Source organism: Girardinichthys multiradiatus, chromosome 1 (assembly GCF_021462225.1).
Source record: "Girardinichthys multiradiatus isolate DD_20200921_A chromosome 1, DD_fGirMul_XY1, whole genome shotgun sequence".
In the NCBI taxonomy this organism is placed as follows: Eukaryota; Metazoa; Chordata; class Actinopteri; order Cyprinodontiformes; family Goodeidae; genus Girardinichthys; species Girardinichthys multiradiatus.
This window is the reverse complement of record NC_061794.1, coordinates 45,755,664-45,774,320: the sequence shown is the minus strand read 5'-3', so window position 1 is coordinate 45,774,320 and position 18,657 is coordinate 45,755,664. Positions and strand designations below refer to the sequence as shown.

The 18,657-nt window shown below is 41.1% G+C and overlaps 1 protein-coding gene across 1 annotated transcript; it reads right to left on the bottom strand.

The window, feature by feature from the left end:
• Positions 1-1,129: 1,129 nt before the first annotated feature.
• Positions 1,130-18,607, bottom strand: dnajc5ab (DnaJ (Hsp40) homolog, subfamily C, member 5ab). Its single transcript, XM_047363426.1, has 5 exons — positions 18,469-18,607; positions 10,038-10,198; positions 7,184-7,397; positions 6,748-6,919; positions 1,130-5,863 (listed from the first exon to the last, which is right to left on the bottom strand). The coding sequence occupies exons 2-5, from the start codon at positions 10,142-10,144 to the stop codon at positions 5,766-5,768; spliced, it is 591 nt and encodes a 196-aa protein (XP_047219382.1). The 5' UTR covers positions 10,145-10,198; positions 18,469-18,607; the 3' UTR covers positions 1,130-5,765.
• Positions 18,608-18,657: the final 50 nt, after the last annotated feature.

The following is an 18,657-nucleotide window of genomic DNA, read 5'->3' as shown; positions in this document are numbered from 1 at the left end:
CCTTGAGGCGGATGGGCTACAGCAGCAGAAGACCACACCGGGTGCCACTCCTGTCAGCTAAGAACAGGAAACTGAGGCTACAATTCACACAGGCTCACCAAAATTGGACAATAGAAGATTAGAAAAACGTTGCCTGGTCTGATGAGTCTCGATTTCTGCTGCAACATTTGGATGGTCGGGTCAGAATGTGGCACCAACAACATGAAAGCATGGATCCATCCTGCCTTGTATCAACGGTTCAGGATGGTGGTGGTGGTGTAATGGTGTGGGGAATATTTTCTTGGCACACTTTGGGCCCCTTAGTACCAAATGACCATCGTGTCAACGCCACAGCCTACCTGAGTATTGTTGCTGACCATGTCCATCCCTTTATGACCACAGTGTACCCATCTTCTGATGGTTGCTTCCAGCAGGATAAGGCACCATGTCATAAAGCACGAATCATCTCAGACTGGTTTCTTGAACATAACAATGACTTCACTGGACTCAAATGGTCTCCATAGTCACCAGATCTCAGTCCAATAGAGCACCTTTGGGATGTGGTGGAACGGGAGATTCACATCATGGATGCAGCCAATGGACCAAACTCTCTGAGGAATGTTTCCAGTACCTTGTTGAATCTATGTCACCAAGGATTAAGGCAGTTCTGAAGGCAAAGTGGCCGGTGAGTGGAGAGAGAGAGAGATGCGTGTTGTTTGAAATAAAATTGCAGTACTTAATGTAACTGGTGTTCTGAAATAACCTGTTCAATAACGGTTATCTGTAAGAGGCGTACATTTTTCAGCATTTTATTGCTATCACAGTAAATCCCATAAAATATCTTGTTAAACAGTTAGGTCCATGTCACCCATCCCTGCATGATGGTGTGGGGATGGGTATCCAACATCCTTAGCTGCAGTTTCCGTCATGTGAGGATACTTGCATGTAAAGTGGTGATTTCTTTGTTTCCTTGTCTGTAGCAACTAGTCTGCTCATTAAGCTGCTAGAGTAATGTCAGATGGACTCTTGCAAAGCCCCGCCAGGCCTCATCCACCTGAAATCATCTACCTGATGCACAGAGTGAACCCTGACCTGATCAGAGCAGATTTATATTGGCTGTATTTTCATTAATAAAACACATATTCAGCTGTGAAGCATCAGAACTGTTTATTTTCCAACAGAACATCGGACACTTCATGTATTTTCCCACACACACATCTCTGCCCGACAGGTAAAAACACGAGTCCATGCTAAAAACAGAAAAACCTCAACATATCTACAGGTTGCACTGCGTGTGTACACAGCAGGTTCTTCACATCTAAAACTCTAAACACCCCCTTCACACACCAGCTAAATCAGATAGTTCAAAGGAAATAAATAAAATAATGCTGCAGGATAAATTTCATTGTGCCACTATATCCAAACTTACATCAGTTCCTGGTATTTCTATCAATGTTTTGAATGATGGAGGTGTCAGGATTCAAGCTGCATTCACTCAAAGAGATGTTTGGTGAAATCCTCATTAAATCCTGTAGTTCCAGTGGTTTACACTGAGCACCTACACTTGCATTCCCTGAAACACTCATTTATCTGGTGGGACGTTTTGGCGGTGGAAAGCAGCTCCTTATTGCACGTTCTCATCACATGCATGATGCATAATGAGTAGGTGTTGGAGTGAGCTATCCAATCAAAGTGAATAAATTAGTCTGGCTTCTGATTTAGCCAAACGATTCGAATGTATATGTAAGAGAAAAAAAACTCCTTCTTAATGAGATCGATTGTTGTAAACTGCTTTTCCACAAACACAACGAGTTTAATAAGACTTTGGATATCAGGATCCTCCCTTCATGAACAACATCAAGGAAAACAACAAGGAGAAAGCAAATACAGATGCAGACAAAATACAGTGAAAATCTACATACACAACATGTACAGCATTTTACCATTTCACAAAACAAATCAAAAACTAAAAAAAGTGATTAATCAGTGTACAAATTCATAACAGTGACAGCAAGAGGGCGCTAGTTACAGTACTATAACTACTTTACAATAACGCAGAGACTGTTTTTAACCAGAATGGTTTCTGCTGTCTGTGCTTTGAACACCGGAGTCTGAACAAACCTTTATTTGAAGAAAGTAGAAATTAATTCAGCTTGAAAACAAATGAAGAAATGGAGAAGAGGAGGACTGAAACCCTGTGGAGAAACTGACAAGTCTAGTTGGGCTGTTCTGTGCTGGTGCTGATCATTACAGCAGCCAGACCGGACACATGGAAGTGCCAAATAATGCATATATGTGGATTCAGACCCAGGAGTCACCAAAATGATCCTCAATCTATGACCGCCATATTGGATTTAAATATAGAGACAAAATAAAGTCATTTTCACTCCTAACTTTAGTTTTGCAGCTCCTAAAAGAGCAAACGGGGTAGCTGTGTCTCAGTACAAATACTGGTCAACTGCCGCTCAGAACCAGAACCACAAGTCAATGTGTCATTGGCTTAAAAGCAGCCGACTGGAGTGTTTATGAGAGCAGGTGGGTGAATATGACTCGCAGTAAAGTGGTCAGAGTGTGATTAGACCCCTAAGGTTACGTCCCGCCTACAATGAACCATTTTCCACAGCGACAGTAGTGGCATCTCAAACAGGTTTTCCAGACATAAAAACTGTTATTTTTCTGTGTGAACATGTAAACAACATGTAAACATAACAATACAAATGGTGGCCATTTTAAAATCCAAGATGGTGGACATCTGATGTAAATTTTAAAGACACCGACATGTTTGCTGACACTGAAAGCATACCTATAGACCGCCCACCGTATGATCTGAGCAGGCCAGGCAGGCACATTTAAATTAGGCATGCACGATATATCTGCATTAACATCGGTATAGGCTGACGTTTTTTAACATGTGATTATTGTCTCCAATAAGTAAAACTGGGCCGATATCAACCGATTTATTTCCATCTTGTTGCTATTTGTGTCTCTTGAGGAGGAGGGGGTGTCCATGTGGTATTTGTTTGGTCATGTGACAGTGATAGTGAGGCAGCACAGGATTGTGGGATGTTTAACTGAAGTAGAGAAGCACTATTTGTCAGTGTTAACAGGGTGAGGAAATTTATATATAATATTGGTAAATATTGGTTATTGGCCATTACAGCAATATTAATATCAGATATCGGAATCATATCAGTGCATCACTAATTTAAATCCAACATGGCCACCATAAGAGGCGGGAAAATGATCTCAGCCCATTTTATCATGGTCTGGAAGTGTAGCGAAGCTCCACTGGACGGCATGCTCTCTGTTCAGCCGTGATCACACGTTCAAACCCTCAATAAGCTTCCTCCTGAGCAGCTGTGAGATCGGCCGCGTTTCTCTGAGGAATAATCGGCTCGTCGTCGAAGGTCTCAGCTGGGTTTAAATATCAGTAATTAATGAGGCATGCTGCCAAAAACCTCTGCTCTGATGAAAGGTGAAAGGAAACCTACTTCATAATGGCACCTGGTAGTTACATCTGATGGGAACTCCATGAATGACAGATTAAGTACCCTCATTCTAGACAGTGATAAAACGATCAACGGGAAAGTTTCCTATGAAATCAGATGGATACGTTATTACCTTTTACAGATTCAGAAAGCATAATCTGGACTGAAGGACTCAACATGTTGTCTTCAAAGTAATGCTGGTGATCATACAGACTAGTGCAACATGAAATTATTAATATAATAAACTGGAACCAATTTCAATCTTAGAAGAAAAACACACACTTTGTAAAATAAAACTGTTAAAAGTTATTGCATAAATCACTAGTTGAGATTTTTTCTCTTCTCTAATGTAAGAAAGACCCTTTTAAAGTGAAATTTCTGTTTTTGCCAGTGATTTTGTTTTGATGGGTCATTGTTGAGCTTCCTCTGGCTGATATTATTAATGCCAAGGAAATGATCAGATGCTGTGTAATTAACTTGCTACTGCTGGAGGAAATATTTTCTATATCTCCCTACCTTTTCCCTCCACCTCCAGATTTCTTCCTGTTCCTTCACCTAATATCATACCTGAAATATTTGAAAAAACTGGAGAGCTCATGTCTGTTTTCAGTGAAGTCATTTGCAGGCTGGGGACGTGGTTAAAAAAGCGACAAACTAGAAAACTGGCAGGGATGCATATCTGTGTGGATGCAGTCCTTCATCTTTATGAGTTTCAAATTAATGTGTGTGTGTGTGTGTGTGTGTTTGTGTCTGACAGACAAAGCAGCTGTTAGGGCTAAGTTGGGTCTTTAGACACAGTGGAGATGCATGAAAACATGCTGTGGTTTTTGTTGCTAACAACTTGCCTTTCTCCACCCGTCTGTGCCGTCATGTGCTTCATTTCAATGCATCTTCATACAAAGCAAAGTCATTCTCTGTCAAAAGAATCTGTTCAGCTGAGAAAAATCAGAACGATTCTGAAACAAAGCAGGTTAGATGCAGCAAACTAATACTGGATTTCAGCAAAGATTCCCTGATTTTAGGGCCAATATGTTAAATTTCGTGTTTACATGTAGTTACAGAGTTTACAGTGCTTGTGCACACATCCCCATTAAAAAGTCACGTTCTGTTAGTGGGAAGAATATATAAAGGTGCAAACTGGTTGTGTAGGTGTACATTTGTACTCTGTAAAAGCAGCTTTTGATTAAATTTCAGCATTCAGCCTCTTTGTAACAAATCTGCAGCTAGTTAATATGATTAGCTCAGTCTGGAATTTACGTATTAGTTGTTAAATATTTATTCAAAAAAAGTATGTTTGGCACAAAACACACCAAACATCACAGAGAAACATGGTGGTGGCAGCATGATGCTCTGGGATTACTTCTCTTCATATAAAACTAGTGTTTTTGTCAAGGTGGAGGAAGTTGTAAACAGATAAAAAGAGCTGTCAGCTAGAAGCCTGAAGCTGAACAAGGATCTTTTTTTATTTTAGTGCAGGGATACATCTAAATGATCAGAAGAAGAGCTTCATCAAAAAATGAAAGTTTTGGAGACAAAACCTAAATCTGGAAGATAAAAACCCAGCTGAGAGGGCTGTGGACAAGAGATATCTTCAACCTACTGCAGATTTGGAGAACCTTTGCTAAGTAGAGTGCGCAAATATTTCCCAGTCAAGATGTGGACTAAAAAAAGCTGAATGCTGACACTGAATCAAAAGGTTCAACCAGATATTAGGTGTGCAAACCTGGGCAACCAGATTATTCCACCCTATTATTTTCTTTCACATCGTCCCTGAAACAGAATTATTTTTAATTCCAATTACAGAACATATGTCACAATAAAGGTGGGGCATGTTAAAGAATATTTGGACAAGGATGTGAACACAAAGCTCACAGCTATGCATACAGATAGACGAGGTGCTGCCACTGATTCACACAGAGCACAAATACAGACAAAGAGGCAAGCCCCTCTCTGCTAAAGCAATATTTCAGTGGAAACTGCAACAGATTGGCTAAAAAGCTTCAACATCTGCTGCTGGGTGACCCTTTAAAAAGTAAATCCAGCAACAAAGACGCTTAGTTGGCAGCGAGGAGGAAGACGTGCTATGACTGATTCTTGATGAGGAGAGGAGAGATTCAAACGCTGGCGCAGCCATACATGAGAATTGGGTTATCTAATGCATCCGCCTGTATAAATGTTATGTCTTGTTTGACAAAAATATTAATGACAAATAAAGGTGGATGTACCTCCCAGCCCCAGCAGCCTCTGTTTGCCTTATGAGGCTGAAGTGTGTGTTTATGTGTGTGTGTGTGTGTGTGTTTAGTATGTGTCGGTCTTGTAGCTTTGGCGTGCATCAGAGGTGAGCTGGGTCGTTTCTGTGGCTGATGACGGCTGCATGACGATGGGATCACTGCCATCTAGGAGAAAAACAGGAACAGTGACAACATGACCATGTTCAATAAAGGTTAACTAAAGATTGACGAGGACTAGTGATGGATGTATGGATTATAATCAATTTCAAAAACTAGAAAACCTCATGAGAAACTGTAGCAGCGCATTATGAGCCCATTACAAAGAGCAACTTTTAGACTCTTATTTTGAAGGGTAACTATCTGAAGAACCTCTCACAGAAGTTTCCATTGAATAGATAATTGTTATTAGAGACGTCACAATAGTCAGAAGGGCTGCAGGGAGAGCCATGATGTAAGCTTACAAGAAAGAAGTCAGAAAAAGTCAAACTTTCACTCACTTTAAGGCTTTAAATGGTGATTTCAGAGTTAAATGAAAGGCTGAATACAGCTGGAAGGTTCACTCTCTTAATTTGCCAAACTCTTATTATTGGTTAAGGGTAACATTTTTTGCAGACTTTGTAACACTGTCCACACTCATAAGTCATGGCAAACTTTTCCTGATCAGGTCACTTCTTGATGTTTGCTGCGGCAGGAACAGCAAACCCAAAAATGTGACCCACATAAAAACAAACATGCATGTTGTGTTTTAATTGTGTGAGTTCATCAATTTTAGTTTGATGTTAAGTTGTGCTCAGGGCTCCATTGGAAAGTAGGTATTTAAGCTCAGTGGGACATTCGCTTGTTAAATAAAGGCTAAATAAATAAACTGTAAAAGTTCTTCAGTGCTTCTGCATCGACACCCTTGATTAGGATTTGGAAAACCCCAAAAAGGCAAAAACGTGAGATTTATGAGATGAGACCGTGTGTTTAAATCTAAATGTGCATCTTACAAATAAAAGCTACGCTTATTTTTTATTTCCTGTTTCCTACAGTAGTGTCCTTGTGTTCACCTCTTTCCTCAGCAGTCATCTGAGCCTCCAGGTCCTCGGGGGAGACGTAGAACTCGGGGTCCTGGTCCATGGGCGGCCGAGGTTTACATTTACCACAGCAGCAGTTACAGCAGCAGCACAGGCAACAGCAGCAGTAGCAACCTGTTGCCAGGCAGCAGAAGGCGAACAGAGCCTATAGGGTAAAGGTCACACAGACACAAGGTGAGACCTCACCAATCACCTCCAACCAAAACGTTTTTAACAGCAGAAGAGCTTCTAAACCAGAACATATCCAACCACAAGCAACACCGTAATACTGCAATCAGAGAGAACTGCTTAGATGAAAATCCTGAAACCATCTGAAATCCTCTCGTCTACAACAAAAAAAAACCTTCAAAACAGTCTGAAAATGTAAAACAGCAAATGGAAGTAGATCACAGAGAGCTGCCCGAAGTACCTTGGCCCACCAGCTGGACAGAACAAAGTAGGTGTTGACGTTCTCCTCTCCAAACTGCTCAGCCACGTAGAGACCCAGTGATCCATATTTGTCGTAGATGTTCTTCTTGGTGGGGTCCACCAGGATGGAGTGAGCATTGTTAATTTCTTTAAACTTTTCAGCTGCGTCCGGGTTGTCCGGGTTTTTGTCTGGGTGAAACTTCAGCGCCAGTTTCCTGTAGATAAAAACAGGAGATTGAAGAAGAACCATCAAACAAAATTTCAGTTGCTCTGCCCCTCATCTCTGGAATATAGATTCTCTTCCCTCAAATCACAGCTCAAAACACACCTGTTAAAAGTGGCTTATTCGCTTCAACACTGATTTTAATTGCTGTCAAATTTTGTTCACTGACTTGCTATTTTATTTTGGTATTTTATGGATTATTTATTCATTGTTCTCTGTAAGGTTTTAGAAATGTGCCCTCAAATAAAATGTATTATTATCATTATGCAAATAATGTAATGCTTTGTTTGGCATTTTAAGCAGACCCAGTTTAAGAGTCTTATTTTCTAACCCATGTTAGAGTTTGGAGGAGGTCCACTCCCTCAGAGGAGAAGCAAACCCAATTCAATTCAATTAAATTCAATTCAGTTTTATTTATATAGCGCCAATTCACAACACATGTTTTCTCAAGGTTCTTCACAACAGTCAGGTTCATCCATTCCAATTAATCCTAATCATTGAACAGTTCAGTCAGATTCAGTTATTTATTCAAATTGGATAAAAAGTTTTTCTATCTAAGGAAACCCAGCAGATTGCATCCAGTCAGTGACTTGCAGCATTCACTCCTCCTGGATGAGCATGTAGAGACAGTGGACAGTCACTGGTGTTGACTTTGCAGCAATCTCTCATAGTGAGCATGCATGTAGCGACAGTGGAGAGGAAAAACTCCCTTTTAACAGGAAGAAACCTCCAGCAGAACCAGAACCAGGCTCAGTGTGAGCGGCCATCTGCCACGACCGACTGGGGGTTTGAGAGAACAGAGCAGAGACACAAAGAGAACAAAGAAGCACTGATCCAGGAGTACTTTCTATGGGAAGGAAAAGTAAATGTTAATGGATGTAGCTCCTTTAGTCGTTTCACCTAGAAAGAAAGAACAGATAAACTCTGAGCCAGTTTTCAAGGTTAGAGTCTGAAAGAGAGCACATAGAGTTAGTTACAGTAGAAGCTCAGTCAGTAGCTATGTCTAGTAGAGAGAAAGGGTTAAACACTAAAAGACAGGGCTAAGTGGATCATCGGTAGAAGGTGAACATTAAGTTGTTGCCAGCAGAAGCTTGGACAATGCCCCTCTCCAGAAAGGTGTCAGAGGTAGATACAGAATCAGGCCAGGTGTAGCTTCTAGGAAGAGAAAAGAGAGGGAACAAAGTTAAAAGCTGAAATAACAGCAAATAATGCAAAATTGGAGAGTAGTATGAGAATGTAGCGAAGAGGGTGAAAGTGGTCATTATGTCCTCCAGCAGCCTAAACCTAAAGCAGCATAACTACACAGATAGTTTCAGTTCAGATTATTTAGTTAAACGGCGCTTATTTACAACAATGTCGTCTCAAGGAACCCCACAAAGGGTCCCACTGATGGTCATTGTTATACTAAAAACCACAAGGATTGGGATGCCTCTCTCTGTCAGACTGATTATGATCATTGGAAAAGAGAAGGGGTCATACAGGTAGCAGAAATGGAGGTTGTGTTTGCACCTCAACCATAACTGAGCTGCACCATAACCCACACATGGATTAGATCAGGAGGGTTTGTTGGTGGCGCCACACAGGACTCATGGCAGCTCTCAACTTTTCTTCTCCAGAGGTCCCAAATAACTAGATAGAAAAACTTGTCTTCTATCCATCCTTCTGCTTCATGGAAAATTTCACTCTTCTTCTGGTGAATTTCTAGGTCAGCAGGGACTCCTCTGCCTCCCCTCCTGCTGCCCTGATGTCACCTCATAGATGCACCTTTTGCCACAGCTGTGTAAGCTCTGCACTGGTGGCAGGTTTTTGGAGCACCTACCTCAGAGGGAGATAGACCTGGAGCTTGCAGGACCTTCTTGGACATCCTGAAGTTGTCTTCGTAGGAGCTTAACTTGTCTGTTTAAGGTTGTTGATGATCCACTGGTTTCCTGCGTGTGAGACCATTTTGATGCAAAGCGATGATGTTTGAATGTTTTACTTTGGAGCTAACCATTACGAACTTATGAACTTCTGTTCCTCCTTCATAGCATCATTGTCCTGATTCGATTATTAGCGATTTCAGCTAAATCCTTTCAGAGCTTTACCAGCGCTGAGATGACTGCAGTTAAGTTCTCACGAAGTTCTTCGATTTTAATGAATTCCCTGTGATATCTCTGATTTTTTTAACCATGAGTGAGTTTTTGGAACCACTTCACATGTGTAACATTTTTTGTTTGCAAAAGTTCAAAACATCTACCATCTTCTTCTAATCATAGAGTTTTGAGGATGTCTGTCTAGAAAGGGACACGAGGCCGTGTGAAACGTTTCAGCAGACACGGCAGACTGGAAGGACACACCTTTATTCTTTATGATTTTACATTTCCAGCTAGAACACCGAACTTAGAAACATTCTGAGAAAGACATGAACTGACAGACTACAAAGTTAATCAGTAGGCAACAGAGATGGCCATAATTAAATCATGTTTCATTAATAATCAACAAACCACACATGCAGTTTTATCCGAGTTCAGTTTTCAGAAACCCCTTAAAACTGTTTTGGTTACTGGTCTCCATCTCCCTGTAGTGGTATAAACCACCACAGCAACAGAGGGCTCTCTGATTCATTCCCCTGAGCCTCTAAATGATTACACACCTGTAACATTTCTTGATGTCCTCTGTTGTGGCGTTCTTCTCGACTCCGAGCATGGCATACAGCGATTCTCCTGAAGTGGACAGAGTCCTCTGCCGCTGATGGTCCATAGCCGCTCTGTTGCTCTCTTCTCTTGCTGGTTCCCCTACTCACTCAGCTTCTCTCTTAAATGGAAATAAAAACAGGAGAATATAAATTGAATAAAACATTCAGAATAATTTATTTAAGGTTGCAGCAAACAGTTACACTGACAGAACTGTCACCGTAGCTTACATGCTGATTTATCATGCAACTCAGTTCGAAAACAGGTTGGACTTTAGTAATGAATAAACAGAGAAAATAACCAAACCCGAAACATGTAAAACAGGTCAGAAGGTGAGTCCAGGACAAACAGTTCTCAGCATGTTTTACTAAGTCAGGGAGGAAGAAAACGGCCCGTTAATAGAGAGAAGGCTGCTCCCTGAATGTACAGCAGGTTTTCCAACACATGGATTTTACCAGCTGGTAAAAGATCATGTAAATGTTGTTAGAAAACCGTGAACCCAGCTACGTTTACGGGCCTGGTTCCACAGTGGACTGTAACAGGTCCAAAGGAGCAGACTGCTTCATGCAGGACTGGAACCTTTCTGTTGAGGAGTTATCACACTGAACTTTCCTGGTACTACACAGGCATAACATGTGAAAGGAACTCACACACACAATGAAATACCATTAAACAGGACTGGAGCGAGCTGATGGACGAGGAGGTTGAAATATGCAGCCAGACTTCAACCCAAGGTGTCGACAGAGCGGATCCAGTGGATGAACATCATCACAATCATTAACACCGTCTGGCCTGAACAATGCAGAACTCTGCCCTCTGGAAATCTGGGTCTACAACTGATGCACCAATCAGACAGACAATTTTCCCTTAATTGGCTTTGTGTGGTGATTAGCAGGTCCATTACTGGATAGAGATCTCATTTTCCCCTCTTCATTACCTTCCTCATGAAAACACATCAATGATTACGTTAATTGATGAGTTTCATTTTAGTTCAGATGAAGGTTCAGGACCAAGGCTCAGATGCATAAATTGTTGCTATGAGGGATGCACCGATATGAAACTCTGGACCATTATCGACATCTAACGTAAAAATTGCTATTATAAACAATGTTATAAATGCTTCAACACTGATAAAAAAACCACCACACCGCAAACATTGCTTCTCTGCTTCAGGCAAACATCCCACAATCCTGCTCCGCATCACTGTCACATGACCAAACAAAGGCCATATAGCCACTCCCTCCCCTTCCCCTACAGAAACAGAAACGGCAACAAGCTGGTAGTAAACATCGGTCGTTAATATCAGCCTAGTTTTACTTATCGGACCAATACGACATGTTAAAAAATGATTAACACCAGCCGATATCATGTTAATGCTGATTTTTTTAGGCATCTCGAGTTGCTATGCTTCAAAACCACTTCCACCAGTACACTCCCAGCAGCACATTGCATCTCTTTCATGGTCAATGATTGTTACATTTAAGCTGAATGATGTGTTACTGTCCTTGTATGGAAAACTGGAACAAGCTGAATCGCAATCATCAGGTTGAACCTCAAAGAAAACGCCAAAGTCTGCCTGGTGGATCCCTTGTTTCTACTTAGCAGCTCAGCCACAAAACCAGTAATAAACAGTTTCCTATGTAACGTGTTAGCGGCACACAGAGCAAATCGTTGATGGATTTGAGTCTAAAAGCTGACACCTGGAGCTAAAGAAAAATCATTCCAACGAGATCACAGAAGATTTGATGATATAATGATCAGATGTAAAAACCAACGACAACAGATTCCTGGTTCTAGCAGAATGAGATCTTTCCGACCCTCTCACATTGTTCAGTATCGAGAAGTTGAAGGAGTGGACCATCTCTGACTGAGCATAAATGCTTCAGTCTCATCAGTGAGGTCTTCATCAGAGGCACAAACTGAGGGAAGCAGACAACTGTGTGTTTCACAACACTGCAGAAAAAAGTGGTGCATCATTTCCTCCCTGAGTGACTGTGACCAACCACCGTTCTTCTGAGAATAAACAGATATGGTTTATTTCTTATACTTGACCTGTAAAGGGATATGGAACACATAGAAATAGTTTAGGGACTTAAAGACTATCAGAGGGAAATATTACCTCTATATGAACTTTATAAATGAATGCGTAGTAAACGATAAAACTCAGTGTATTAATCTGACAAACACTGGCAAGGTTAACAGTTATAGCATCACTGTTGGAATTATGATTAATGATTAATTAATATTTATCAATAATTATAATTAAAAATCATAATTTGACAAAATTAATTTCTTAACCAAAATCCTCATTTATGAATCGAGACCAGAGATGTCTTCTGGTGTTGTAATTGTGGCTCAGCGCCTCTGATAATTACAACCATTAAATAATAATAATTAATAACTATTACCAGAGATGTCACTGTTTAATCGACCGTTTCTGCTGAAACGTGTGGAACTTCAACCTTATCTTGACTGACGAATCACTCTTGCACAAAATAAACACAGAACGCTTTCTGTTTATCTATATGAACATTTATTAAATCACAGCCTGATACAATCCGCTCTTCTGATTTAATAATATTCACCTACTCAAACATGCAAAGTTCTACACAAAAGAGGTCAAATATCTAACTAAACAAAACAAAGCAAAACAGCAGTGGCTGCGTATGGGATCAAAGCAGCAGTTATGGCAAAAATGATATGACAAAAGGGTGTGGTGGTGAGTGGAGGGTAGCTCCAACGGTAAGTCAGTTATACTCCGTCATAAAACGTCCCCCAACGCTGGGCGAGGTGAGCAGACAAAGGGTTATAAAACTTTTGGCGGCAAGCTAGTAAGCAGTAAGGTTGAAGACAAAAGAAAATGGTGAATTTCACCATGAGGTTATTTTAACAGTCCAGTCTCACAGCACACCTGCGCTGACTCTCAGGTGTTCAGCAACCCCGCAAAACACACACAAAGCTGGGTAGCGCGGCGGCTTCCAGGCATCCAACACGGCACATCACAGTTTCAATAACAAGGTTACATGCACATATCATTCAGAACACATTAGATTAAATAGCGAATCTCATCGCACTAAAACCTCCTGTACCCTGCCCAGACTTTCTAAGAAAGAAACAAAAATAAAGGATGGGTTTTACTTGTCGTCGTCTTCCTTCTGAGCGGAGTTGAGAGAGAATGGGGTGGAAGTTGGAAGTTACTGTGCGTCCACAGTTAACTTCAGGAAAAGCGGTCAATCTTCGTCCTCTGCCCTCCTTGGCGAAAGGGAAAATATGATCTGACCATCAGCAGTCGACCAGGACCAAAACAAGGTGGCGATTCGTCTCCTTGAAACTCCGTGGGTTTTTTGGTTATGTGTTAAGCTCACATCTTCGATCGGCAAAGTGAAATTTCTGGCCTTCTTATTCCAGAAACCTCTTTTATGAATTTTTCGTTGGCTAACGAGAGAGAATAAATGAAATCCACTCGGGACTCTTCTCCAGGTGATGCTTCAGATGTTAGTGACCGTGTCACGGTCTCCAGCTGAAGGCAAATGGTGGGTCGTCTCATCCTCTGTTATATAGTTGACGGTGGCCTCAGGGCTGCGATGCCCCTGTCTTATCAGCCGCAGGGGCCGACAAGATCTGTAGGCGCGGACTGTCCTGGATACAAAATGGCCGAAAACGCCAGGAGGTCTGGTGGCGTCCAGCAACGTGCAAATGGTCCAATATTCAGCAAACAAGTGGTCCAACAATCACATTACTTGACATTATATCAGAGAGGTCGTTTCATGTGAGTATTTATGTGAGGCACAGAAGGAGGACGTTAACGTTAGCACACGGTCACTGGCTTGTCACCTAAATATACTGGGGTCATCTTAGACTAGAAGGTGTCGAGGAAGAGCCACGTGCATTGAGACTGAGTTTGAGAGTAGAGCAGATGTGAACCAAACAAAGACAATCAACCATCCACTAAAGAGGCCTTCATGGCACCATATGGTCAGTAGAGCATTGGACACCATGCAGTTCTTGGGAGGAAACACTGATTTAAACACCACAGCCTGCTCCTGTGCCTCAGATTAACCCGAAGTAACACAGATTCTCCGCCCTCCCCCGACCAGGATTACCCAATAAGGACAATTCATCGGGGCCCATGGGATTATTGGCACACTGACACTGCTCTGGTGTGTGTAAACGATAAGATCTAATGTCCTCAGAGTCAAGCAAAGGAGACTTCCCACAGTTACACCAGAGGCAATAATGACACAACGTAAGACGGCAGAAGCATGCAACACTTATCTTTATACATTTCACATTTTAGCCCAACTTGTTTTTACAGACAGACAAAAGCACAGAAGTTTAGCCTCAAACAAACTCCCTCTATGAAAGGGTTAGGGTGAAAAACCAAGAATTATGTTTTGATGTATAAACTGTACACATGGAGATCAAATGTGGGTAGAAGTAGCTTGAATCAAAAGCTTTCTGAATATTTCACTGGGTGTCAGATGAACATAGAAAAATCACAAAACCTAAACTTTAATGGTGTGAAAACTGTAAAAGTATCAAATTAGTCAGTTAAGTCCATTTTGAACAGTGTTTCTGCTCTAAACCATGGCTGAGATGTGGAGCTCTGAAGGGTCTGAAGGTTTTGGCAAAATCCAGCTGTTGTTAATGGGGATAATTGTTAGTTGTCGTTTTTTTTGCAAATTTAGTAAACAAATTTAAAATTCAAAAGGCAAGTCGATGATGATGTTAGAGGACTGGTGTACACCAGTTGTCATGGAAGCTGTCAGGCTGAAGAAGGAGGCATTTAGGCTTGGTTGTCCTTGGGGACACAAAGGGCAGCAGAACTCAGCCTTAGAGATAGGATGTGTGCCGGGTCAGTCCCGGTGGCTGCTTGCCGGGGCCTGGGCCCTCTGGCTCTGTTGGTCCTCTGCTTGGGGAGTGATGTTCCTTGGGATCTCGGGTCTCTGGGTCCATGACTGGATCTGCTCCAGCATAGAGGGCTGCCGGCAGGGCCTGTGGGATCATCACTGCAGCTCCCTGGGGACTCTGCACTGTGGCTGCTGGGTGGTTCCCCTGGGGCTCTCCTCTGCTCTTCTCTGGGGGGGTTGCAATAGTACCGCGGTGGTCCTCCAGGGGGCCCCGTGCCCCGTTGGGGCCTTTGGATGTTTGTGGCTCAGATCTACTTTGTGCCCGTCTCGGGTCCAGAGGGGCAGGTCTGTGGCTCCTCACACTCGGTATTGCATATTTTTATGGAGAAACCTTGTATACACAAATGAGCCAGGATGGATGCTGTTGGATGTTGTTTATATTGGAGCATTGAAGATGTTAGGAATATAGAAATATATTCAGAAAATTCCAACTTTTGGTTTTTATTAGTTGTAACAATGAGATGAGCTGTACTTAAAAAAACACTATGAATTTTCTCTGCTTTTAATATTTATTTGTTTCTAAAATCATTTTGTGTAGTATAATGTATACAGACATATAATGTAAGGTAAATCTTCCTTAAAGGCCTTAAAAAATGTGGCATGCCACAATCTGTTGTGATTACACTACCAGTGATATGGCATATATGTGTACATGCTCAATATTTACAAAAAATATGAATATTTGACTGCATAAATATTCAGCCCATCAAGGATTTTAAGTCATCCTAGAGTTAGAAGAATTCTCACTATTACCAAAATATTTCTTGGTTAGCTTAGGGCCCTATTTTAGTGAATATCTCCTACAAACTGGTTTTAATGAAGCCAACATGTCCCTTGTTAAAATTATTAGTTGTTTGAGTCTGCCAAAAATGAGTATCAGTGTCTTTATGAAGAAAAAAAAATCCCATGACCCAATCTCAGGTGAATACCCTCACTGCAGCGTCCACGCTTGCTTGGTACTTTATGTTCTTTAAACTCTACTGAAAACAAAAAACTTCAAATACATTTTTAATATATCAACGTTTTCCACATTTCATTTCTATTTCGTTTGACAACTGATGGAAACATGAGATTGCAGGTTACCAATTAGCTTTGCAAAGACCACGCCGCCATGGCCAATCCTGTCAGAGAACCAGTGATGTGACCTCATCGCTATAACTGATGGAAAGTAAACACAGCTGTCACACAATTGCAAGGCAGGAAACTAAATGTTCGAGCAGCAATGTGCTCTTATGCTGAGCTCTTCAAGCCTGGTCATTAGACTGAAACAACTGTGCCAACCCAAGCTTCGTTCGCCAGATAGAGCAAAATGTGTCCATCTCAGTGACAGCTCACATAAAATATGAGCATGAAACTGTGGCTGAAGTATTTCACATCACTTTCTTGGCTCATCTAACCACAATTTCTGCATTCGTCTAATGATGCAAACTGACATCCTCTGATGATAACAACAAATATAGTTATTAGTAACAGGCCATTGGCTCAAAGCATTACTATACCTTGCCTGACTGGTATTCAGTCATTAAAGCCACTTAGTTAAATTGTTAACCTTTCAAGCAAAAACAATTTAATTTAAAAGCTACAATTTATTTAATAAATGAACTAAAGTTCAGTACAGCAGAGTGCCAGCAAAGCAAAACGTTAGCTTTAGGTTAGACACAAAGATTCACACTGTTTCCCAATTAGTCTATACATCTTGGCATTAAGAGGCTATAAGCGTAAAAAAAGCCAGTCCAATTCATTAGCTAATGTTGATTCGGCACTCCGTCAGCATTACTAGTCTGTTTTATTAATGGACTCAGACATGCTAACAGTCCAGCAGAAAGGAGGAATAACCTGGACTCTGCTAGAGCAACCTGGAACGAATGCATGTAGATTTACCTTAGTGATCTATCCAATGGTGAGCAGGGAGGTTTTACTTGGGAAAGGAAAAAACTCGTGTGAACAAATTTGCCCTCAATTTTTTAGACACTGGTTTATTTGAGCAGTTACTGCTATCATTTGTCTATCTGAAGCCTCCACACTCAGTGGGATCTAAAGGAAGTGTCACCAAGTTCAGAAAAGTGTAAAAACACATAAAGAAGGGAAAGGAAAAGTAAATCAGATGACGGCATCATGTGACGGCTGCTATCACATGAGACTGAAATAAACCTGGCTGAGGTCTTTTAGCAGTCACTGCCTCAGACTTTAAATGACAGTAGTAGAGATAATAAAAATACGGTCATTTTATTTTGTAAATGCTGTAATAAAACATCCAGGTCAGATTTTCCCCAATCAGCCTCAGTGCTTTGCAGAAAGACAGAGAAGCAGCTCTAAATAAAATGTTACAGATATATCCATTTATAAGCAAAACTGCACCAAAGTACACAACAAAAATACTATAAAAACCAAGAGCATTAAAGTAATCTCACAACAATTATTTGATATAAATAAAACAAACTTCGATGGCAGCAAATTAGTATAAAACTTAATAAAACACAACACTAAAATCAAGACATCAGGATCTATTCAAATAAAATCCCAATAAGTAAAGGAACTCTGTCATAGTGTCTCAAAAGTCTCAAATCCCTGAGCAGCTCTGGAAAATTATTTCATAAATTACAAGTAGTCACTGAGGAGACGTAATCCCAGCTGTTTGACTACAGATCCCTTAAAACCATCTAGATGTCTGACCTCAGTATGCAGTGTATTTGAAAGATCCCTTAATTAAGATTGTAGACTATGAAAAATGATCACTGATCAGAGTCTATCATTTACGATCTATGACTGACTGGTGCATCTCTAGTATTGTGACTGTGTTCCACTGGTGACAGTCGAGCATATTTTACAAATAATTTCCTATCTTTGGGCGGACTGATCGCTTAAAGATAGGGAAATATCTTCACATGTAAATGAACCATGAACTGAAAAATAAGGTACTTTTTAAATTCTTGAAATATATCTTTTAAATCCAGAATACAAACGTAATACATTAGAAACAAAGTAAATGTGTTAGCGACATCTACACGCGTTGGTCTATAAACGGTATCTGAAGGTGTCTGATAAACAGAGCCGAGAAGGTAAAGAACCTGATGTATCCATCAACCTGAACAACCTGTCTCCTACAACTTCAAACACACACGTCAGCTGTGACATCAGAAGCACACCTGCTGCAGAATGTAAATCCGGATTTATCTTGGTGATGTCTTCGAACTACTACAGGTGGACTGAATTCTCATATTTGAGGTAGCAGTAGTCGGATGTCTGCTTTCTTGTAACTTAACCAAACTCAAAGACTGTGGAAACCAAGAAAACCGCTCGGGAATCAAACCGTGGTCAAGGCGGATAACCTCCAAGCACCGCATCAAACGAAAGCATCCAGCATCCATGTTGGTTAAAGGGGTGTTTAGCTAGTCCATTTAGCACTTTGCTCGCTAACTAATCCAAGGGCAGCAAAGCTGGCTAATGTTAGCCCACTGAGCTAACTCTGTGCGTTTCTTACCTTTTTCTCTCCAACTGAGGTAGTTGGGCTCTTGGTTTTTCCTTTTTGAACGAAGCCAACTTGAAGTTTTTTATTGTTCTTGCATCTCAGTTTTCGCTATTCTTTCCACCGCTAAATCATTCAGAGACAGACCAGCAGCACAAAGTACCACCGAGCTAATGGTTACGCCGGGTAGGAACGAGCTGTCAG